The 13,518-nt window shown below is 41.5% G+C and overlaps 1 protein-coding gene across 6 annotated transcripts in view; it reads left to right on the plus strand.

Moving 5' to 3' along the window:
- Nucleotides 1–13,518, plus strand: part of Ttn (titin) — a 262,706-nt gene that overhangs the window by 35,971 nt on the left and 213,217 nt on the right. For 5 of the 6 annotated variants that reach the window (XM_060390411.1, XM_060390412.1, XM_060390414.1 and 2 more), the window contains 7 exons: nucleotides 358–499; nucleotides 586–751; nucleotides 2,138–2,369; nucleotides 3,853–4,137; nucleotides 4,316–4,441; nucleotides 8,214–8,402; nucleotides 12,692–12,748. In XM_060390411.1, coding sequence (XP_060246394.1) covers nucleotides 358–499; nucleotides 586–751; nucleotides 2,138–2,369; nucleotides 3,853–4,137; nucleotides 4,316–4,441; nucleotides 8,214–8,402; nucleotides 12,692–12,748 — 1,197 coding nt within the window. Of the gene's footprint in view, nucleotides 1–357; nucleotides 500–585; nucleotides 752–2,137; nucleotides 2,370–3,852; nucleotides 4,138–4,315; nucleotides 4,442–8,213; nucleotides 8,403–9,477; nucleotides 9,853–12,691; nucleotides 12,749–13,518 lie in introns of all 6 variants that reach the window. The other variant, XM_060390413.1, reaches the window with a different exon arrangement.

Here is a 13,518-nt window from a genome sequence, read left to right on the forward strand (position 1 = left end):
GCTTCTCTGGGCCACATTGGCTTGGCCCACATGTTAAATCCAGGGTGCCCAGCTGCATTCATTAACTGAAACATGTACTAACTAATTGACAACATGTGAATGTTTATTTTATATGGCCTTGTAACAAGATGGTGTCTTACTCATATGTAATAACAATGCACCCAGCTTACAAAATAAGTTCTGAGCCATTCTTAAAATATTCTAAGTTTGTTTATAGAGTTGGGCCACATCCATAGCTTATCCTGGGGTACATCCAGGCCCCTGTCTGTGGGTCAGATACCTCTGCAGAGGTACAGAACAAATGGCGTGTGGGCTATATATCACCAAGTGCTCAATTTTTCATGTTCTGTTCTCCAGCTCGTCATATAGAATTTAGGAAACACATTAAAGACATCAAGGTTCTGGAGAAGAAACGAGCCATGTTTGAATGTGAAGTTTCCGAACCCGACATTACTGTCCAGTGGATGAAAGATGGCCAAGAGCTTCAGATAGCAGACAGGTCAATAGCTCTGCCTTGCTGTGTTCCAACTCTGCCAGCATTCCTGTGATCCCATGCATTAAGTTCTAGTTTCCTTCCACCCACAGGATAAAGATTCAGAAGGAGAAATACGTCCACCGCCTTCTGATCCCATCCACACGGATGTCTGACGCTGGGAAGTACACCGTGGTGGCAGGAGGCAACATGTCGACCGCTAACCTCTTCGTGGAGGGCAGAGATGTCCGCATCCGAAGCATCAAAAAGGAGGTTCAGGTATTATCTACATGCTGATGTTTTTGTGTTTGACAAATCATCAGTAGTTTTTATCCACTCCTATGCTGATGCCCACGTATGGCTTCCCCCAGGCTTGCAAATGGTGCACAGGCATATATCTACGGAAAACACCCAAATGCATAAGCTAAAGATAACATTTTGAAACGGCTGTAGAAACTTTGCTACCTGCCGTGAACCTCCAGTCAGAAACAAGCTAAAATTTAAATTGTGACAGTCCCACAATAGCTCCAAATGATGTCATATTCTTGGGCGTTTTTTCCTATGGACAGGTAGATATGTAGGATTGTAGTGTCTGTGCATGCTTGCTGTGGGCCTAAGAGTAACCCCAGTGTGAGCCATGCTGGATTCTTAGCAAGGATGCTCAGCAGACACTTTTGCCATCTCTCTTAGTCCTTGTTCTATTGCTTGAAGACACACCTACACCGAGGCAACTCTTACAAAGAAAGTACTTAACTGGAGGCTTGCTTGCAGTTGCAGGGAATTGATGATGATCATCATGGTGGGAAGCAGACAGGCATGGTATGGGAAAGCAGAGGGCTTTCCAGTCTGACCCACAGGCAGCAGGTAGAGAGACGAGACCAGCTTTGACACCTCAAAGTTCATCCCCAGGGACACACCTACATCAGCAAGCCACACCCCCCAATCCTTCCCAAACACTTCCACGAACTGGTGAGCAAGCATGTGAACATAAGAGCCTGTGGGGGCCTTCTCAAACCACCTCACCTCCCACTGTGCTGTCAGTGCTTATCCTTATGGCATAATGGAAGACAGAGGACTTTCTAAGAAATCCATTTTGAGTTAAGCTCCATGATTTTTCTCTTCCAGAAAAAAAAAAAAAAAAAGTCATGGTTTAGAAAGCCTGCCTTGTGTTAACGCTTGCAGTGAAAACTCAGTATGACCCGGCTGAGTCTTCCCTGGTTTTCTAGTTCTGAACCTTGGTTTTCTCACTTTTAAACTGAGGACATTAACTGCTATGTAGCCCACAACGTTATAGTTCATATGATGTGAAATCAGATTGAAGAATAATTAAAAGCCTCCAGATGTAAAATGTCATCATTTCAGTTACTATTTACTCGGCCACAAACATTTAGAGATGAAATAACTGTCGCCCTGGACAGCCTCCCTCATCAGTACAGGTATAAGCTTGATTCCTTAATAAGAGATTTGGGAACTCTGTCCAAAAACACACAGGAAAAAAAAATTGAAAATGTGCTGTAATCAGCCAACTTGTTATATGTCATATGGTGTGTTGATTTTTTTCATGCTCTTTACGCGAACGGCTTTAGAAATAAATGGGTTTAACAGAACTTAAATCAGATTCACTCTCAGTTTTCTTTGTTGTTACTGTTTTTGCTTCATGAACAGGTCATTGAGAAGCAGCGTGCTGTTGTTGAGTTTGAGGTCAACGAAGATGACGTTGATGCCCACTGGTACAAAGACGGCATTGAAATCAATTTCCAAGTTCAAGAACGACACCAGTATGTGGTGGAGAGAAGAATCCACCGCATGTGTATATCTGAGACCCGACATAGCGATGCAGGCGAATACACCTTTGTGGCAGGGAGAAACAGGAGCTCTGTGACTCTCTATGTCAATGGTATGTGGTTAGACTTCAACGTATTTTGTAGCTGCATCTGCAATAAGCTCTTTTATGCCGCTAACATGGTAGTGGTGCCTGGGAGTTTTCTAAAAGATCCATGACACTCATCTGGAAGTAACTGCATTTGTGTTCCTATCAGCCTGTGGAGAGGAGAGCAGCTCCTGAAGGGGCTATTGAGATGTCATTTCCAGGAAGCACCTGCTGGCTGGAACTTCATTTGTTTGATTGACACTTCTGAGCATCCACTGTGTGTCAGTTATAATATACTCCAGATGGCTCCAGATACAGCACTAAGCTATTGGAGTTCTCTGTCTAATGGCTTAAATGTAAATAATGCTACTATTACAAGAAATGAATGGGGACATCCTCAGCCTTCAGTGCAAAGCTTGGAAAACCCCTAAGCTCTCAGTTGAGACCCTGCAGTGCCTAGAGAGCCACAGGCAAAGTGTTAGGAGGTTCTCTCTGCCCCAGGCTTGAAGACCAGAGCTTGCCTTTCTCATGCTACCAGGAGCTCCCTAACGGTCGTGGGGGTGGGGGTGGGGGTGGGGGTGTCTCAGTAAAGTCCTGTGCTCCTCATCTGAAACCCTAGCTCTGAATTTAAAGCTTTACGGGACCAGAGACTAATCTGCTAGACTCCCAGAAAAGAACAGAAGCTGCCTCCCAGCCACATCTCTAGCTCTCTTGGAGCAAAACTCCCTGAGTCATATGGAGGGGTGCTAGGAGTTGTCTCAACATTCCTCAAAATGATCCATTGACCATACTCCCCTTTGGCCCTAGATGATGGGGTTGTCATGGCATTTAGTCTTGTTTCCTCTGCAGCAGCAGTAGAGAGATGGAAGGGCAGAGAAGCCAGGAGGTGCCAGACACCAGCCTTTTCCCTAGACACCAGCCTTTTTCCCGTGTTTGAGGTCCCATCCAACACTGAGAGTATACACTGATTAGCATAATCATAAAGCTGGCTTTTGTTAAACCTGTTTAATTGCATTTCTGATGTAGAATAGCATTGAGCCAGTCAATGCTTACAGGCTGTGTCCCATTGGCCTCTCTATGTAACAGAAAGATTATGACTCAACACACAATAATAAACACTTATAAAGTGAAGAAATATGGATGTGATAAGCCTCTTCACCATGGAATTTGCTCAAATGACTTTTAAAAATAAGTAGGATATGAGAATTGTTCTACATTTTTAGCTTTCCATTGGTATGCCCGACAACAAAGCCGAATGATGATGTTATACTTGACACTCTCAGTACCTCCCATGAAACATTCTTTAAAAGATCTTTCTGAAGTTATTTCCTTTCTTAAGAGAGAGAAAAAATTCCCTCTTAGCACAAAGACTATTTCTGATATTCTGAGGCAAGTGAAGAGATCACAACGCTGAGGTTTTGTTTCTAGACACACACATCTTGAAACAAACGAGTTGCACACTGCCCGTCCTTCCCCTCCTTCATGGCTGGTTTCTGGTGTTGTCTTCCAGCTCCTGAGCCACCCCAAGTCCTGCAGGAGCTCCAGCCTGTCACCATACAGTCTGGCAAGCCTGCTCGCTTCTGCGCCGTGATATCCGGCAGACCGCAGCCCAAAATTTCCTGGTACAAGGAGGAGCAGTTGCTTTCCACTGGCTTCAAGTGCAAATTTCTCCACGACGGGCAGGAGTACACACTCTTGCTCATTGAGGCCTTCCCGGAAGATGCAGCTGTCTATACTTGTGAAGCCAAGAATGACTATGGCGTAGCCACCACATCAGCTTCCCTTTCTGTGGAAGGTAGGAAGGCCCAGTGACTTTCCCGGCCACAGAGAAGCTCTTAGAAGCCAGCCGGAAGTTGTCACAGGGTAGTAACAATAGCTTGCTGGCCAGCTCTGTAATCACTCTCCTGTGGTGCCCAACAGGGAGAGCTGTGGGGGAAACTAACCATGACAAATGCTGAGGCCTCTTTCTTTAGTTCCAGAAGTCATCTCTCCGGATCAGGAAATGCCAGTTTATCCTCCTGCCATTGTCACTCCACTTCAGGACACAGTTACTTCTGAGGGGCGGCCAGCGCGTTTCCAGTGCCAAGTTTCAGGGACAGGTAGGCACTGAGTGAAAATGGGTCATTACAGTTTACAGAGGATGTGGGAAGCACAGTGTTCTCAACCTCTTACACATCATAAACCTCTCTCATGAGTAAGGTTTGGATCCGGAATATATATGTACATATGTATATGTATATTGGATGATATATATATACACACACACACATATACTACTGTTTTATATAGATTTTGTTTTGTATGTATATATCATTAATACATATATAATAATTATATATACTCCTTGCTTGTTCCTTTTAAAATGGCTGGTGAGGTGGTACAACTAATCTTTTAATCTTTGAAAAATCTTTAAAGATTTTTTTTTCCACAAATACCTTTAAAACATCTTATAATTGTGGCTACATGTTTAGTCTTTTAATTGGGAAATTGTGGCAAAACTTATAATTCTTATGAATTGGCTTATAGTAGCATTTTCATAGATTTCAAAGAAACTATTTATATGTGAGGCGGTATTGGACAATGTATGTGAAAGGTATTTTCCTGTTGTGGACAAACGCTTAAGCTTTAGATTCAAAGGTGAAATTGGAATTGTGACTCCAGTGTGTTCCCTGTATATGAACAAATGATTTATCTGGTCGTCTGTCGTCTTTCCCTCGTGTTCATGATGACAATACTACTGTATTAAGCCTTAGAATGTGTATCTCACAAGGGTGGGAATTGGGCCTTAGTGTTTAGAACCTGGTGCTGGGGAAAAAATAGTGACTCCCAAAAGGGAAGAGGGTCTAGGAATGAGGGAATCCTGGCCCTAGGAGAATACCTGGTCCAAAGTAGATAATCAATAAAAATTGGTGATGGGTGAAATGAATGACTGATAAATGAATAATATCAATTGCCAAGGCTAAGTTAAAAAGAAAAACTCATGGCAGCCTCTAACACAATGTTCACCATATGCCGTTCAGTCACAGTTGTCTGCTTTTGTTTATAATCATGGGCATGCCCCTCAAATACCACCAGCCATTCACCTCACCTGACTTTGAAAAAAACATTTAAAAACACTATGATTATGGCCTGACCTTATATGTCCACAACATAAATCAAAGGAATGAATAATTTCTTTACCCCCCGATGAAAATTGCCGCCTCATTTTCTTAAGTTTTTTTATTACAACACTACAGGGGAATTCTCAAAGTTTGGTAGTTATTGTTTTGTTTATTATGCTTCTTCCATTAGTTTATAACCCAATTTCTGCCTTGCCAACAGCTATTTTCCTAAACAAGTTAGTATTCCAGTAGATCTTCTGACCAAATGCCGTCCTCCTCTGGGGTGGACATGCTAATCAAGAACCTAATAGACCTGTTTCCATTTATGAGTGTAATTAAAGCTTGATGTACGAAAAGCACCTGTAGGCATGGCTCCCAAGTGAGTGGTGCTAATACGTTCATTCATTACAGCCTCAGAGACTAGCGCTGGATAGAAAGTGTAGGCAAACTCCATGCACTGTGTCTTTGAAGTGTAGTTTTGAGACATGCTGAGTACGAGTAAGTGGAAGGTAGCTTGATAATGTTCTTCTAATGCGGTAGATTCATATAAAAATGAAATGGATGTTATCTGCAATGAATATATTTTAATTGAATTTTAGAGAAAAAATTTACACACACACAGATATGCATCACCTAGGTAGCAATAATTATAACAATATATGTATAATGTTTTTTAGTCTGCAAATAATATTATAGTTTTATCTTAAATGGTACAAAAATGCATTCTAAGTCTTCTACACAACTCTAGAATCAGTAAAGAAAAATTGCTTTTGTGTCACTGACACCTGTGTTAGAGTGGAGCTTGGAGCTTCGTGACGCTCTAACTCCCTGAATGTGGTGATAATTATATACACGTGGGTGTTTGTGTGCCCTTGGGAGACATATTTTTGATATGCTGTAAATTAAGTTCATGAAACTTCCAGAAACTTCCAAAGTAATGGAGTTTTGTTCCTGAGACTGAAAATATTTACCCAACATACCCAGACCATGTATTTCCTAAGAGAGGGAACCGCGCCTCCCAGAACAGGAGAGGATTCTGAGTTTTCAAGTAACTTTGTCCTAAACTTTCAGAGGAGGGAGGGAGGAAGCCTTGGCACTTTCTGAAGCATGAGTGAGCAATCCCGGGCTGCTGAAGGTCTCTGGCACCTTTTCCTGGTAGAAGATCCAAGGGTGAAAGGGACAGAGTGGGAGGCTGGTGTGCCTCACAGAAGCCAGGAGCCACCAGTGAGCAGCACAGGCCATGGCAGGCCAGCCAGACGTGCTCTGACAGGGAAGGCTTCACTTTTTTGTTGCTGTTCCCTCCATTTATGAAGCGGTTGTTAGCAGTTCCTGTCCTGTATCTTCCACGGAGATGAGATACACAGGCATATGCACACACACACAGACACGCACACACACTTGAGCATGGAGTTTAATTCATGGCATGGCTGTACATGTGCCACTTGTTTATCATGTGCTCAGCCTTGCCTGCGTCAGTGATCTCCTTTGGCATCAGACTTTTTGCCTTCACGACTCATTTTGCCTTAACGACTCTTAAGTCATTTGTGGGTCGTTCCATGTGTAATATGTCACTGAGCTCTCACAGCAATTTTCTGCAGTGTTTAGTCCATAATTCTTATTCATCCAATCTTATAGATGAAAAGCATGACTCGGAGAGATCAAATGACATGTTCAATGTCAAGAGCTAGCAAGCTCTATGATCAGCATACTGATTGCTAATTACCTTATAAGCTAGGGAGTAGCAAGGCTTGTTTCTTTAGGAAGAAGATCCTGTGGTTCATAAACAGCTGCTATCACTATCACTGGAAGGAGGTTGACATCATAGATCAACAGTGGCACCAAAATTTTGAATGATTGGGCTACTAGACTGAGCTCCAGAGAGATGGCTCAGTTCCTACACTAAACACAATTAACTGAAAGTGTGTGCTTCCTTCAAGTATGGCAACACAGCAACATTTTATATCATTCTTGATTTGTACCTTTTCTTTTTATTAAGATAGATCAAATTTTGGTATGGAAAATCGTTGAAGGAGTTCTAGGATGCCTAAATTCTTTGAGTTTTCCCTCTCTCTCCATTTGAAAACAGTTATTTTCTATGTAACCATTTTGCTAAAGCTTTTTTTGATATCAGCTCACTGGTAATAAAATGTAGACATGTAAGGATGTCCACTTCAGGATCAATGGGACGTTGATCTATTCAGATCTCTCGTTTGTTTATACTTCTGCAAGCTGGAGACGATTTCCTCACATTTTGTCTCAGCCACAATTTCCAGATCCTTCATAATGCTTCAGTAATGAACTCTTTCTCAAGCAGCTGAATGTGGCATGCAAATGCCTCAAAAGAATAGAAGGAACATTTGGGAATGGTGTCACATGCCTGAACATTAGGACTTAGAGGCAGGAGTGTGAGAGGTCAGAGGTCAGTCAGCATCAGCTAAAGTAGCAAGTTTATGTGCGGGCAACCTGGGGCTCTGTTTCAAGAAAATGGTTTTGAAAGAATAAAACTAAAATTTCAGGGTTTGAAACATTGCAACTAGTTCAATAGTCAAACAAGCTGCATTTTTCTAGAATCATATTTCTTCCTCAAAGAGGAAAACCAGTCAGACAGTAAGTAACAGGTGTGGTGTGTTCATTAGAAAAGTGTAAGACCCTTGAAGCTAAGGGGAAAAAAAATGAAACATGGTCTGCTATCTCGTCAGGCTTGTGTTGACAAATAAGTCATGAGAAATCCACCCATTTTTTAAAGGCTTAAACATGTTTTCCTTTACAGACTTGAAAGTGTCTTGGTACTGCGGAGACAAGAAAATCAAGCCATCGCGCTTCTTCCGGATGACACAGTTTGAAGACACCTACCAGCTGGAGATTGCTGAAGCCTTTCCAGAGGATGAAGGGACTTATACTTTCGTGGCCAATAATGCCGTGGGCCAGGTGTCCAGCACCGCCACCCTGAGGCTGGAAGGTAAGAATTCCACAATACCGGCAACACTTACTGGAGATGTCACGTGAACCATTGGTCCTTCCATTCTTCTCACTTAACTCCTGGTTTAAACCACCATGTTGCACACAGTTTCATTGACCAGTTCCCAGTGGGCCCTTGCTTTTTGTTTTGCCCTATTTTTTCTCCATCAAGTTTTGTGATATATTATTGTCTCCACTGGCTTTTCTGCTTCCTGATCAGCATGTATCAGACTGTACGAAAAAATTCTGGGGAAAGGGATGTGTGTGTTTACTTTCTTACTGAGCTAAGATAGAGACCAGACTATCGTCCTGTGTTAACACAACTATGATCTCACAGGCATTACATTAAACAAGTCCAGGTCTGATCACAGGGTGAATATGGTCACCAAGGCTAAAAGGACCCCTAAGTGTCGACAGTCCTGCTATTGAGATGATTTAATGTTTCTATTCATTAATTATATGGTAATCAGAAACACTCTCTGAATCCCTCAGGACTTTAATTCAAAACAGGAATAACAATGGCGGGGAATGTAGCTCAGTGGTTCGGCATTTGCCTAGCATGCTTCTGGTCTTAAGTTTGTTCCCCAGCAACACGCACACACACAAAACAAAAGAATTTCACAGAGAATCATGATATATTTTTCAATGAATGTAACTTATATGATGTAAACAGAAAACATAAAGATTTAGGGAAAATTCTAGTAAATCCTTTAATTTTAAGGACTATAATTATAAATTTCTTAACAATGGATTTAATTTGGTTTACGAAACAGAAAAGTCTGATTTATAAACAGAGTGGGAAAGATCCCTAAATCCCTAAATCTAGCTGCATTCTTCACTATTGGCTTCATGAGCAGTGGAGTTCACTTTATTCCTTAGCCAGTTTGTGTCTCAGTTTGTCTATCTGGAAAATGGTCATGAATTGGTGTGAGTTTGACTCAATACTGACAAAGTATTAGGACTGGGTCAGATTCTAGCTTGTTACTGAAAAATGTGGTAAAATTAAAATAGACAATTCCAAATGAATTTTTATTTAAACAGGGAAAGACATTAAAAACTGGCATGCTTCTTTTCAGGATTTAGCAAATCTGAAGAAATTACATCAAACTCCCAATGGCATGCCTCGCCATCAGTTTCACTTAAGAAGGAGGCCCTTGGCCAAAAGCCCATCTTCATCCAGCCACTGTCAAGCCTCAGGGTGCAGAGCGGGGAGACAGTCAGATTTCACGCCAGGGTTTCTGGTGTTCCCAAACCGGCAGTCCAATGGTTTCATGACCACCAGCCAATTCTACCATCAAAAGATGTAGTTTTCCATTTTGAGGAGTCCACAGGCATGGCTTTAATGCTTATTGTTGATGCTTACCCAGAGCATGCTGGGAAATACTCTTGCACAGCAGCCAATAGTGCTGGGGAAGCCACTTGTGCAGCTACGCTCACAGTGACTGCAGCAGGTAAAGCCCCTCTTGCTCCAAGGACTTTGATTTGCTGTCTACCATCCCAGTACTACTAACAGAGCCCCTGCCGCCTGCTTCCCTGCATACTCCGATCATAATTTACTAACCAACTAACACGCAGTACAGCCCGCACAGCCTCCAACCCCAGGTTAATCTGTGTACTTGAATCTCATTGACGTATGTGTTTCATGGCGTAGGAAACCACTATTTTGTTAGACACCAAGCTTGCTTGGCTGTTCTCTTTTGGGGGAGAGGGGTTGACTTTACCAGATGATACTGTATCATCTCACCATAGCATGATGCCTCTGCGTAATAATACAGTAAAGCAGACGATGGAGAGCAGGTGGCTTGTCAAATGTAGTTAGCCAAAGGAGAAAATGGTTGGAGGTGGAGAGAGAGCCAGATGGTATCCCTCTGCATGGCTGAAAAGATAATAGAAGGAGCCAGCATTATGTACTCTGTCTGCATAAGCCTTCAATAACCACCCATTGCTGGACCACTGGCAGTGAATTTTCTCTGGTGTGGGTCCTATATTCTAGAGCACACTGCATCTGGCATGATGCCTTCATGTGACAGTAGCATCCTTCATCTTTGTCTTCCATTCCAGTTTGTGTTTCTGACCTAGACAAGTGAGAAAGCTTTACCTTCTCTTCTTTTTCTTGTTGCTTGGTTATATAACACAAGCTCTAGATAGACAAAGCTCTAGGAAAGACAATTAATGGTCTGTAGATAATTTTTCTATAAATGATACTGCTTTTACAGTCTCATACTCTCTTGAAATTATAAGCAGTTTTCTCATGGCAATGACATTATTTTAGTTGTTTTTGTGCTTGAATCTCTTTTGTGTCTGAAAGGGCACAGAAAAAATTGTCTGGGAGAAGTGCATTTTCCCTTATCCATAACCTTCTCTCTCAGCTACAATAGATCAGGAATATCATATTTGAAGTGCCTGAAGCTTGTGTTCTGTATCTATAGGCAAAGGTCCTTTTCTGGATCACATGGCAAGGGGTCAGTGGACAGAGGTCAACCATGCTCAGGGGTTATTGGAAGGAATAGCCACAAATGCCTCCCTGATGTCTGTCAAATGGTTGATGGACATCGGAGCTAACAAGGGAGCAGCAAAGCTCTGTCTTATGTATCTGTCCGGAATTTTGGTCATCTTCCGTGCCAAATGGGAGACTCAGTCTCATTCATTCATTTAATGCATCTGCAGTCTCACCCCCCAAAGATGATTCTTTTCTGAATCTGCGATTTTGTTCAATGGCATTCTCTGGATCTTCTTCCAGAACAAACACTGGAAATGTCCAAATGAATGAAGTAGCTCTGTCCGGAGCATTGGCTCCCAGACTCACTGCAGTGTTTGGCCAGCACAGTAGTCACACAGAACAATTGTTTATGTAGAGGTGCTCTCTAGGGGTTGTGTAGGTGAAAGCTGTGGCAGTTTTGCTGCATTGCGTAATTAGGAGTTGATTGTATTACAGAAGTGAAAGGTCTGGCTCCTTCAGACCTCCTCTAAAAAATACAGTGCTGATCATCGTCTTCATGAGTGGATTAGGATTGAGACTTTGTGCCAGGAATTCTTCTGTGCTCCCTTCCAACTGTTTATGTTACTAAACTATTACTGGAGCAAGGGGATTTTTTTTTTCAAATCCAGACAGCATTTCTTATGCTTATAACAGTATTGAAGATGAGATACTTTTGAGTGTTTAAAGAATGAAGGATTGAGCACAAGCATCTAGTTATTTAACATAAAGCCAGTATTAGTGGGTGCCGCCTTTACTTTGGTCTAAATCATTTATATAAGCTACATGACTGTCCACAAAGATTAAATAGGAATGTAACTGTCTTGTGAGGCTGTTCGATTGGTGGTCTTAAATGCATAATAAAATATATATACCAAATACTACTTCTGAACCTAACATGCTGCTTTCCTTCTCATTATAATGACAATCCATCCTGTGGCAATCAGCATTGAGTTGTATTCTTGCAAACACAGCTAATGTATGCCTTTCCCTAACTAAATTCTTAACTAGCAAAAGAATCACAGGGCACAAAATTTTCAAAAGCTGCTCTTCATTCAGACACTGAAAGTATTATACTAAACAACTAAAATGGCCCATGAAGTAAAAAGGACCATTAAAGAAATAGTTGAGTTTATAATTTATATCATGCCAAAGATCACAAGGAAATGCAAAATAAAACAAAACAAAAAACAACAAAACAAAACAAAACAAAACACAGCCACTGCCAGTGCTCCATGCATTAAAGAACATGCGCCTCAGGCTGCCAGCCTTGTCCTGGGAGCTGTCCTAGAGACCGACTGTACCCCAAGCCAATACCTGTTCCTTGTGTGATAAAAGCAACTTAGAGTTGAGGAGTCTCTGTTAACTGGCTGATGTGTAATTGGACATTGTACAGTTTCAAGTCTGAGAGGTGATTCAAATCAAGGGGCCATTTACTAGTTAAAGCAAAACAAAACTTCATTCTGTAGAAGAAAACCTAAAAGCGGCAAGCAAGCAAGTGCATGTTCCTAATAAATGGGGTTTCATCGCTTAGCAAGAGTGCAGTTGGTAGGACGTGACAGAGGGGATAATTTTAGCTTTTGAATTGCTTTCCTGAGTGCATGTAAAGGCATGGGGGTTGGGACACTACCCTGTCAACTCTGATACATCAGTGATTTGATTGATCTGGCACGGGTATTTTGGTGGGGTGCGTTTTCTCCTTTGCAATGGAAGGGCGGTGTTTATTACATAAATTGTAATAAACTGATTCAGAAACTGCATGCAGTTACTTACCAAATTTTCTTGTTTTTTGTTTTTATTTTTTTCAATTTTAGCCCCTGAATCGCTTTTGCATGAGAGGATTGGGCAGCAGATCGAAATGGAGATGAAAGGTACTTTTATGATGACTGTGAGATTAAAGTAGACATTCTGGAGGATTGGTGGAATCCTTGACCTGCTTTGTTTCTCTTGGCATCACTGGGGATGTGGCATAGATGTACAAATATATCTCTTTGAGTATATATGACTGTGTCGCATGCCTGGTTTAGTATGCTGGTGGTTATGTGCATTGCACAGTAAATTGTTGGATGGTAATTGAAAACCTTGTATTGAAACATTATCAACCACATTCAGTTTTATGTTTGCAGCCATCTTGAAAAGTGTGTCCTATGAGCAATTGTCATTTTAGTGCATGAAATCATGAAGTAGAAGTTTGTTTTCAAAATCACGGTGAACTGAATTGAACAGCGGGCGTTAACCTGTCATTTTCAGAATGCAATGTCATGAATGAGTTGTAATAGAAATGCTACTTCTTTTTAGGATGTGTGAAAACCTTACATTCCCACTCTTGGTCTACACCTCATGCATACAGATCACTTTAACACTGATACGTCTCTTACACTGGCTTGCAGATAGCTCATGTGCCCCTTGCCTGCTTTATTTGCATACTGTTGTGACTCTATAGCTGTATTAGTTCGAATAAACGCCTTCTCACTTTATTTCATCTAATTATTTATGATTATAGTTCTATATATTTTTAAATAGTTAATTCTCAAAAATCTAATATTTCAATCTACAATCAAAAGGATCAGAAAGGGCGTTTATTCTACTCTCTGCAAGTCAGGTAAGATTTTCCTCTTAGCCATCAAAACAGCAAAGTTGT

Source organism: Meriones unguiculatus, chromosome 8 (genome assembly GCF_030254825.1).
Source record: "Meriones unguiculatus strain TT.TT164.6M chromosome 8, Bangor_MerUng_6.1, whole genome shotgun sequence".
In the NCBI taxonomy this organism is placed as follows: Eukaryota; Metazoa; Chordata; class Mammalia; order Rodentia; family Muridae; genus Meriones; species Meriones unguiculatus.